At 40.0% G+C, this 10943-nt stretch overlaps 2 protein-coding genes across 2 annotated transcripts in view; both read left to right on the top strand.

Annotated features, from left to right (window-relative positions):
• Positions 1-4205, top strand: part of LOC124283823 (clathrin heavy chain 1) — a 44254-nt gene extending 40049 nt beyond the window's left edge. The window contains exons 22-28 of the mRNA XM_046719846.1: positions 287-470; positions 926-1118; positions 1529-1686; positions 2007-2171; positions 2567-2723; positions 3474-3592; positions 4068-4205. Of these exons, the coding sequence (XP_046575802.1) occupies positions 287-470; positions 926-1118; positions 1529-1686; positions 2007-2171; positions 2567-2723; positions 3474-3592; positions 4068-4076 (985 nt within the window). The 3' untranslated portion in view covers positions 4077-4205. The remainder of the gene's footprint in view (positions 1-286; positions 471-925; positions 1119-1528; positions 1687-2006; positions 2172-2566; positions 2724-3473; positions 3593-4067) is intronic.
• On the top strand, positions 4161-9229 carry LOC124283843 (clathrin heavy chain 1-like). Its single transcript, XM_046719872.1, has 5 exons — positions 4161-4631; positions 5339-5560; positions 6111-6131; positions 8309-8384; positions 9096-9229. Exons 1-5 carry the CDS (start codon positions 4161-4163, stop codon positions 9227-9229), a joined length of 924 nt encoding a protein of 307 aa, XP_046575828.1.
• Positions 9230-10943: the final 1714 nt, after the last annotated feature.

Raw genomic sequence — 10943 nt, forward strand, 5'->3', positions numbered from 1 at the left:
GCTGAATTTATACCACTGATATAAAGGAAACATTTATGACAGATTTGTTAAATACCTTTCCAAGTAACCTCAGCGTTGTTATATTTACACTGACATCATATTAAGTGAAGCCTTTTCTCTATGAAGTTTCTTATATTCCATCCCTTGATACAATTGCAAAAAAGTTTGCCCTGTGTAGTATGTACATTCTAAGGCTGGTACATGCATAATAAATGACAGGTGGATACTTTGCTGAAGCAGCATATCAGCATGTTAAACATTACCTTCTGTAATCTCTGATTTTAAGGAACCTACAAAACTTGCTGATTCTGACCGCAATCAAAGCTGACCGTACTCGTGTGATGGAGTACATCAACCGTCTCGATAACTATGATGCACCAGACATTGCCAATATCGCCATAAGTAATGAACTATATGAAGAAGCTTTCGCCATTTTCAAGAAGTTTGAAGTCAACACATCAGCCATCTCTGTAAGTTGTCTCCCCTTTGTACAAACATTTGTATAGGGGCATGGGTAGCCAGGTCTTCCAAATAGCTGCAGTTTGCTGTGTCAGATTGCTTCTCTGGTGTGCCAGATTCCTATGATAATAGGTTTGAATCCAATATTTCCACTGATGTTTCTGCATGTGTCATCACCATACCCATGCTGGTGTGTTTCACTTACGTGATAAATATCTGAAACCTGTATGAACTCCAGCCTTCCTCCCATTTGAAGCTGACTCACTGTAATATAGCTGTGTACTTTTAGAACCAGACTCAATTTCTAGACAACTTAAACTGTTTAAACAGTGATGTAACTAATTTCATGTCTGAATCAATAAAAAGATGTTTCGTTATAACTAAATATCTTGGTTAACTTCTTGTTTCAAAGCTTTTGTTCCTTCTGTGTTGACAAGAGAATTTAGAACTGTATATCTATTTACAGGTTTTGATAGACAACGTGAACAACCTTGACCGGGCATATGAATTTGCTGAGCGCTGTAACGACCCAGCCGTGTGGAGCCAACTGGGTCGTGCCCAACTGACCAAAGGCATGGTGAAGGAAGCCATTGACTCCTTCATCAAGGCTGATGACCCCTCACAATACATGGAGGTGGTGCAGGTGGCCGGTCAGAGCAGTAAGTGACACTTTACATCTGTTCAAAACCTTAGGGCATTGAGATACTGAGTCGTCGGCTATGCAGAGCTATGTCCCTTTGGAGTGGTAGTTTCCTGTGATCCTTGGTTGAATTCCCTGATTTTGCCTGATGATAATTTCCTAACCTTGTATGTTGGTTTTACCATGATGGTAAACATCTTTGAGGTGTCTTCTTATGCTTTCTTCTTACATTTATCTGACATGCTATTGACTGTTCAAGTGCTCCAGCAAACTTATTCACACACACATTCACTTGATGCACTTTTTTTACAAATTTCCTTTGTGTAATTTTTTGAGAATATGTTTTGGTGTGCTTATTCTACTTTAATATGTTGGTGTCATGCTATGTCAGTATTCCAGCGAATATATGACGTTTTGATTGGTTTTCAGACAACTGGGAAGACCTGGTTAAATTCCTTCAAATGGCCCGCAAGAAGGCCAGAGAAACATACGTAGAAACAGAGCTAGTGTATGCTTTCGCCAAGACCAACAGGTTTGCAGACATGGAAGAGTTCATCTCTGGACCCAACCATGCTAATGTCACTCAGGTAAGAAAATAATATCAAAATACATCATTAACAAGAGCCCAGTTATGGTGACTCAGCATTCCCAAACTATGCCAGCCCTTCTTTGGTAACAGTTCTGATGGCAATGCAAGATCAGCTTGTATTGGATCGTATATTTAGACCAAACTGTACTGGAAATAATGCCAAAATACAAGTTCATCCTGAGAGATTTACTGTTTCCTTAAGCATTCTCTGTTGTGATCCTTGGTCTGAATGTGCCAAGTCATCCATCTTGCAGTTCTTGCAGATTGATTTTTGATGTTTGAAGAGAACTGAATTGCATTGAATCCTTCTGTTTGTAGGTGGCAGACCGATGCTTTGATGACAAGATGTATGAAGCTGCTAAATTATTATACAACAACGTGTCCAACTATGCCCGATTGGCTATCACTCTTGTCCACTTGGGAGAATACCAGGGTGCTGTTGATGGGGCCAGGAAAGCCAACAGCACAAAAACATGGAAGGAGGTTGGTTAACACTCACTTGTTTCTCGAAGTTTACCCAAAAGCGTTAGGTAAAACAGTTGCCCCAAACGCCAAAGTCATTGTTCAAAATTGAGGACAAATGTCAAGGGACATTGCTCAGAGTAATGTTAATCTTCATAATTGTGTGGGTTCATGTGGTTGAAATATAGTAGCCATTATCTTTGAGTATCTCACAATATATTGCATTTTGCAGGTTTATGTACATAGTAGTAATGGAAGATTTATGTTGCACTCACATAGTTCACCCCATGAATTGTAATCAATCCCAGGTTGTAGATCGACTTAGTTTTTGACATTTCCAGCTCTGACAGACATTATCAGTTCTTTCATGTTTACTGGTAATACATGAATAAATGTTTCATGTTACTGTTTTTCAGGTGTGCTTTGCATGTGTAGACAATGAAGAGTTTAGGTTAGCTCAGATGTGTGGACTGCACATAGTCGTACATGCAGATGAATTAGAAGAACTTATCAACTATTACCAAGACAGAGGATACTTTGAAGAACTTATTTCCCTCTTAGAGGCAGCTTTAGGTAAGTCCTTGCTGTTCACTGTTCTTGACCCCTGTGGGCATGCCACATTAGAAAAAGTCAAAAGGTGACTCCTTGGTTCAAATGGTCTAAGCTCATGAGATCAATCTCTGAAGTGTTTAGACCAGACATGATTACCTGCATGTCACCATCATAGAGCTGCAATAATGATTAGTATTAGATTAAACTAACAAGGTTATTGGCCTTACTGTATCAGTTGATGTAGATCCATTGAGATTGAAAAAATAGGTTCCCAGTACAATTTATGTGTTATGACCACCAACTGAAATGCGGATTTGGGGGCGGTGGGGTAGCCTAGTGGTTAAAGCGTCTGCTCATCATGCTGAAGACCCGGGTTCGATTCCCCACATGGGTACAATGTGTGAAGCCCATTTCTGGTGTCCCCCTGTGATATTTCTTGAATATTGCTAAAAGTGGTGTAAAACCATATTCAGTCAGTGAAATGCGGATTGGGTGCTTTTGTCTTGGGTGGTGTCCCACCTGAATGTGTTTCAGTGTACTCCTACAAGATGGATCGTAGCTCACTGGATGTAGTGAACAAGTAGACTGTTTGGCCAGCCGGTTGTGATGTACCTGGATTGATAAACCCAAAGCCTTAAACAATATTCACTCACTCATGCTTTGTCCAGTCCCTTGTTCAATTCATAAACCTTCCAATCTTAAGTTTAATCTGGGTGAAATAGTAGTTTAAATCTTGGAAAGTGTTGTCAGGGTATGTGTTTGTGTTTGCAGGTTTGGAGAGAGCACACATGGGTATGTTCACAGAGTTAGCAATATTGTATTCCAAGTATAAGCCTGAGAAGATGAGAGAACATCTAGAGCTCTTCTGGTCCAGGGTCAACATTCCAAAGGTGAGGATGCTTTATCATGACAACAGTGAAAGTTAATGAGAAATGGGGAAAGCTATTAAGCTTTATGACATACAAATATAGAAGAATGTGTTGTTGTACAGTACAGTATGTCCTGTCGGTAAAACAATATTTCATCATTAATCGTACTGGAATGTGGAACAATGTTAATCTGTACCCTGTTTTTTTAGAAACCATACTTTCGAATGATTTTGTTGGCTAAGACTAAATGTGATTGAAGCTATATTGGTGTGAATTCTAATTTCCTTAATGTGGAAAATATTCATTCTAATATGAATATTCTGGGAACAAAACTATGCATGTTGACAGGGTATCAAAATCATGTTATAGCAATTCCCACTTATTTCACCATTAATTATGAAATTAAAGAAGTTGAGTAGATCCAGCAGTAACATTGAAATATAGGACTCCATTGTATGGTATTGTATTTATGTATGGTATGTGGTGTTGATTGCAGGTTTTGTGAGCAGCCGAGCAGGCTCATTTGTGGTCCGAATTGGTGTTCCTGTATGACAAGTATGAAGAGTTTGACAATGCAATCCTAACAATGATGGCCCATCCTACAGAAGCCTGGAGAGAAAGTCAGTTCAAGGATATTGTCACCAAAGTTGCAAACATAGAGCTGTATTACAAAGCTATTCAGTTCTACCTGGACTATAAACCAATGTTGCTTAATGACCTGCTTCTGGTTCTAACGCCCAGACTCGACCACACTCGCTCGGTCAACTTCTTCACCAAGGCTAACCAGATCCCCCTCGTCAAGCCTTACCTGCGGTCTGTTCAGAAGAACAACAACAAGGCCATTAACGAGGCTCTTAACAACCTGTTCATTGAGGAGGAGGACTACCAGGGACTTCGGGCATCTATTGATGCATATGAAAACTTTGACAACATCTCCCTGGCCCAGCGTCTAGAGAAGCATGAGTTGATTGAATTCAGGAGAATAGCAGCCTACTTGTACAAAGGCAACAACAGGTGGAAGCAGTCGGTTGATCTTTGCAAAAAGGATAAACTATTCAAGGTAAGGTATCACATTATACATAAATGTAGGGAAGGCATGGCAACCTTGCTCATTTAAACACAGTTCATGAGGGTGTAAGTCGAAATTTATGCTGCTTTTAGCAATATGCCAGCATTATCACGGCAGGGGACACAAGAAATGGGCTTGACACATTGCTTCTTGTGGGGAATCGAACCTGGTTCTTCGTCGTGACGAGTGAAACCTCTAACCACTAAGCTACCTCACTACCTCTCTAGTTCCTTGAGGATTTGTTGGAAGAGTGGGTCTCACACATTTTGTTTTTCCCTGACTAGGGACTACAGAGATACTCCAAGATTACATAAAATTCTTGCTAGTGACCTTAAGTACATTCAAGGGGATTGATCAGAAGGTTGAGGTATGTGACTGCAGACCAGGTACTGTTTCCAGAAAGGGTTTCTGTCTGGCATCACATGCAAAACAGTTGCTTGCTTGCACCCTATGTTTTAAGGGCAGGTCCAGTTGAAACAATGCCCAGTTCAGGCCAATTGTTGACACAAAGACCAACTTTCACATCTAACTGTTTGCCATTGTTTCCTTGATAAGGGATGGTTGCAATGTAGGACCTTTTGGGACATCAGGACCTGATCTGACAGACTGTAATCTTCATATACTTGACTATATATGTTGACAATGTATATTGACTTGTGTAAATGTGACTTGGTGACCAACCTGTTCTCTTGTTTCAGGATGCCATGATGTACGCCGGAGAATCACGACAAGTGGATATTGCAGAGGACCTGATCGCCTGGTTCCTGGAGAGTCAAAACAACGAGTGCTTTGCTGCATGTCTGTTCCAGTGCTACGACCTACTGCGGCCTGACGTCATCCTGGAGCTTGCTTGGCGACACAACATCATGGACTTCGCCATGCCTTACATGATTCAGGTCATGAGAGAATACATCGGCAAGGTGGGTCTGCATACTGACTTTTACACACTACACGACTCCAGCAATGCAATCTCAACTACACTCAGTACTTCTCTGCATTTCTTCAAGTCTGAACATTTTGTTTTAAGTTTCCTGAAATCATGCAAATATTTAGGCGATTGTTTCTAATCTCACATGATTCAGTCCTGAGCTACTCTGTTTGGTGAACCATGAGACCATGATCGACTGTTATTCCACAAATCCCCTCTTCTTGTGGTTTCTTTGGGAACTTTTGCATGTATACACTCAAAAGAACAATGCTTAATTATAACATCAATTACGCTCTGAGCAGATTCAAGCTTAAGAATGTCCTGTTTGCAAATTGTTTTGTCCCTCTTTTGATTTTCATATGAAAGAAAGTGTTGGTTATTCTTCATACTTGACTTATGATCATCAAAGCAAGTTGAGATTGGATTGCATTCTGTTCTGCATAGTTTATCTGAAAGTTACGAAAATGACCGTGAAATAAGCTAGGTGTCATTCAGCGTAAGTACCCCCTGTTTACGATGTTGAAGTTGCTCCCTGCTTTCAGGTCAACAGTCTAGTTGTGAAGGTAAGAAGTTGTTTCAGCTCAAGGCTCTGCTGTCTAGTGCAGTTTTATCTGTCACCTATTTTGGACGGGCTGAACATTGTATTTAATTCTTGTGAAGGACGTCACATCTTTTTCAGTCTCCGGGCGAAGAGTACTAGGGTATCCCAAAGTCCTCCGCTGGTGGTAGTAGGGATCCTTGACACACCCCATGCATTTTCACTGTCCCTGTTTGCGACTTTAATTTTTAGTCGATTGGAATGAGTGTGCTTTTTTTTAAGTTGAATTTGAGTTAACTTAAGTGTGCATTTATTCTCCTTTGTTGCCACAGCTGAAATGCACACAGCTTGAGTGACATAACGATGGTGACAGTTTTGCATGGGGTGTTGAAAGGGATTTTTCTTTTATCTGATCAACAATACTGTTAAAATAATATTTGGTCATAGTCTAGGATTTGCCTTAAGTCCTTTTGAACACCTTTTCATCTTTTAGTGTGCCTCTTTTGCACTGGGTTTATTTCAGATCCTTTTCCAAATTTAATTATTTATAAAGAATGTTTGACTGAATCCAATCGTTTTGCAGAAATTGCTTTTCCCTATTTTCTTAACAGTCTGAAATTGTTTATTTGTTAAATAGCCTAACGCTCCCGTCTCCAGAAATGAAAGAGAATATTAAACAAAACTGCAAAGCTTATCCATTAGGCACTGTGTCATCCTAATATACTTACACCAACTCTTGCTTCACCACATTTCAAAGTCTGTGCAGTGTAATTGGTTTTGCAACACATTTGAAGTTTGGTTGACATACAAATTTAGGAATGGATTGACACTTTTTGCTGAATACTGCTAATACTTTCTAACAAAACATTTGTGTATTTTTCACATTTGGAACCACATCCATATTTGAGATGAAGCATAGCATCATTTCATTTTTCTGTGACATAACAATTACAGTTTTACCAGATCAGTTTCAATAAGCTTTCTTAAGACCTCTGATTATTGCCTGTTAGTAATACTATCTAATGCTGTAACTAACAAAGGTTTGATAATAAATGCAGACAAATGCTGCTCTATAGAAGAACACAATTTGCTTTTAATACAACTAATAAAAGAAATCTTTTTCTGACCAGTTATTGAAGGCAAGCCTCTTGGATGTAAGGCATATTCAAGTCAGTTTGAATTTGTTGCTTTCTTTCCATTTTGTGGAAAGGAACTTTTCCAGTAACTTTTAGTCAGTAGTACCCTTGAGTATGCTTGTCTTCAGGGAATTCCACTTGTTTCTTTTGACCCCAGCCGAGCCCAGTGCAAACCAACCAATCTGAATATGGACTGACTGACTCCTATATAAACTCCTCCTCCCATTATCGCAGGGCTAAAAATCAGCACTGAGTACAATTAGCCATGTCCAAATAACCGAAACCTGTTTTCTTTGTAGGTTTATTGGTCTTGTTTGATTTACTAGAAGCTCAGAGTTTTGTGTTATCACTAATAGGTGTAGACTTTCCTTGTTAAATTCTACCCCAGCACTGCAGTTGGAACATGTAGATACTGTGCCAGGGCTGTCTTCCTTGTGTGTAGGGCAGAGACCAAAGAAGGATAAATGTGGGATATTTGGGGAGCAGTTCTAAAGTTTGATTTCAGATAGTATTCCTTCAGTTTTGAGATACCTCCTCCTACTTACCCTAGCTACTTCATGTGAAGGATGACATCTTTAAAGAGATTTTCAGAAAGGTTTACAGATCATTGTACCACTGCATTATTGTTTATACAGAGATGCAATGCACATTTTGAGTAAATGTATGGTTAGATTTTATCTGAAACCCCCTTGAAAACATGATTTCGATGGTGAACTTACGTACATGTTCACATCCTAGTCTGTCTCACAGTCCCTGAACCCCATTCACTACTGCCTAGCCCTCTCTGCAAAGCTTAAGCCCTAAGCGAAGCAAGTCTAGATTTCCTCAGGTTGAGGGCTCCTTTTGAATTTAAATGTGTTTGTTTGAAACTTTGTTACTATCAAAATTATATGTATTCAGAGACTAAGTGTTTGTCTAGTTCACATCCCCACTCCCCAACTTCAGGAATGAGAGTTTTATCTGACATCAGTCTGTTGAACTGCTCCCTGTTAATGATGTGTGTGTCCCAGTATGTGTGCCATGCAGGCTTGTGATGTGTGTGTGACATCTGTGTTCTGTTTTTCAGGTGGACAAGTTGGAGCAGTCGGAGGCTGTGAGGAGTGAGGAGGAACAGAAGGCTGAAGAAAGGCCCATTGTCTTCTGTGAGTAATCTCCCCTGTCCCCCTTCTTAGCATTACAGTAACAAAAGTCAACATGTTCCTAGACCAGTAAATCATGGTGTTGGTAGAGTCGCTCCTGATCTGGCTGAATTTGTGTCACAGTGCTTGACATTGTTGATTGTAGTTAAGTCTACCACATACTGTTTTGTCAGGACTAAACTTTATTATGTACGGAATGTTGCAATGCAGTTGCAGTATTGCTGTCGGTGACGTAAAACAAAAGCACACACCAACAGTTTCCATGGTAACCTGGTAGTTTTGCTCACACAGACATCCACCCAATTCCATTCCATGTATCTTGGAACCACACATTGAATCAGGGAAATTTCCGGTTAGTTACCAATATATGTGTCACAAGAATCAGCCAAAATGGATTGGTTGTCAGGTTTTGTGACAGATTGACTGTGTATTAGACATGTATCATTACTCAATCATGCTTGTATTTCAGTCGCTGGCTTGTCAGGGTCTACATACACAAAGCAATCATAGCACAGAGACTAATTAAAGGCTGTTAAATGTATAAGTGTTATGATGGCCTTTGGGCTAAGGTCTCTTTGGAAGCAGGCCCTGGTTCTTTGTTGATATGATGTGAATGGAATATTGCATGTTGGAGCAACTTTCTCTCTACAATCAAACGTAATCCCACTGACAATACCAGGTTCTGTCTAAAACCCTGCTTTCCTCCTCTTCCAGCTGAACCTCAGTTGATGTTGACAGCCGGCCCCGGAGTTGTCCCCCCTGGGGTTGTTCCTCCCCAGCCTGGCTATGGTGGTGCATATGGTGCAGGACCAATGCCAACAGGAATGCCGTTCGGCTACAGCATGTAGACAGCCAGTCAGCCCTCATCACTGCCTGTCTGACAGTCTGGCCTAGTCCCTGGACCACACCATTCACTCATGAGTCGAGCAGTGTAATATAAGCTCCCACCTGCCTGCACTTGTGTCATTTGGCTGTATCGCCACCCATCCTCGCGACAGGGAGGCGGCAGCGTTAGAATCATGTGATTACTGGCTTGCTAGCATAAGTCATAACTGAATCAGAACTCAACTGGTGTAATAATATGAAATTTTAATCCCTTGTATACATAACATATTCACATTCCTTTATGAAATACAGATGTTTGCAAATTTTCTTTTTTTTTATCTTGACTGTTTATTTGGAGCCTTGGCTCTTCGTGTGAGCTGCGTAAAGATACTCTTTCCTGACCTGAATCACTCTTGGAAACCATTAGTATTTATTGTTACATCTTGATGATGGTCATAGCTGTTTCCGATTTCATTCAAGCATATTGGCACACGTCAGGGTTCTAGACAAATACTGGGTAGTATTGAAGTTAGATGTTGATCTATTCGTGTGTGTCCTTGTTAACTGAACTGCCTCGTATTGTATGGTTGGAACAGTCAATCACTGAGTGTCTGCCGAGTGCGAGCCAAGTTACAACTTCAAGTAGTGCCATGAGCCATATAACATATGGGCATAAGTATGTACGTGTTAGTCACTCTGTGCAATTAGAATACTGTCTCCTCCTGCCTGCTCGGGAGAAGCATGCAGCTATATGAATTAGAAGCAAATGTCTAGCATTCAGTTTCCATGGTGTAAAGCGGCGACCGACTGTGACACCGGCTCCTACCCGGAGTCCATGTCGTCACAGAGATAGTAGGCTATGTATATTGTGCATGTAACTATAGAATTGAAACATATGTAAGTAATCGGCTTTGTTGAGTACTAAACTGTGCAGAGCTTCAAGCGATGCAATTTGTGAACTGTGAATGCATCGGGCTGTATTTCTTATTTACAGGTCCTTTGTTATGCGTTTGTTTGGTTGGTTATGTTGTTTCTTTGCAATGTACAAAATCTAAATAATTCTGATTTTTAACTAGCCACGTGATCAAGGTACATAACAGTTATATTCATGTCATTATTATTACATGTTACCAATGTGTATTATTATTAATATTATTGAAAATGGGTTTATTATATTATTAGGCAAATCATGTTGAACCCTACTTTGGAAGGGTAGAGATGAAAATAGTGTAACATCCATTCTCCTATAGACCTGCGTCCTGTTATCAAACATGAAGCTGAATTAATTCAAAAGTCGGACATCATCTAGGGGTTACTACCCTAGAAAATGTTGTAGATGTACCAGATACACGTCATCAATAAATAATGTATAAATATAAATAGCTCTTCTGTTGTTTTCTGCCTTTGAGCACAAGAAGGAAAATAGTTGAATTCAAACTGTAAAAGAACGTGGCCTCCATAGTGACACTTAAACTGTTGGTGTAAACGGCTTCACATATCTCCAAAGATTGTAGACAACCTTCCTTCAACAATCATCCCAAACCACTCGGACTATTTCAGAATGAACATTGAATGACTTCATAATTGGTTCATAATAAGTTGTAATTTGTTGCTCAACACAAAGCATTAACGCAGGCATAGGATGGTGGCCTGGAAATAATCAAGTGCTATGAACAAACTACTATTCTGAAGGTGGAAATTTATGGATGTCAACTTTTGTGATAGAACACATTTCAC

The sequence above is a fragment of the Haliotis rubra genome, unplaced genomic scaffold (assembly GCF_003918875.1).
Source record: "Haliotis rubra isolate DU_JTF1 unplaced genomic scaffold, ASM391887v1 Scf322, whole genome shotgun sequence".
NCBI lineage: Eukaryota > Metazoa > Mollusca > Gastropoda > Lepetellida > Haliotidae > Haliotis > Haliotis rubra.

Bases quoted from the DNA above. Each gene is read 5' to 3' on its own strand.
- LOC124283843 (XM_046719872.1), top strand. From the start codon at position 4,161: ATGGCCCATCCTACAGAAGCCTGGAGAGAAAGTCAGTTCAAGGATATT. The intron at 4,632-5,338 runs GTAAGGTATCAC...CTCTTGTTTCAG, and splicing joins AAAAGGATAAACTATTCAAG to GATGCCATGATGTACGCCGG. The intron at 8,385-9,095 runs GTGAGTAATCTC...CTCCTCTTCCAG, and splicing joins AGAAAGGCCCATTGTCTTCT to CTGAACCTCAGTTGATGTTG.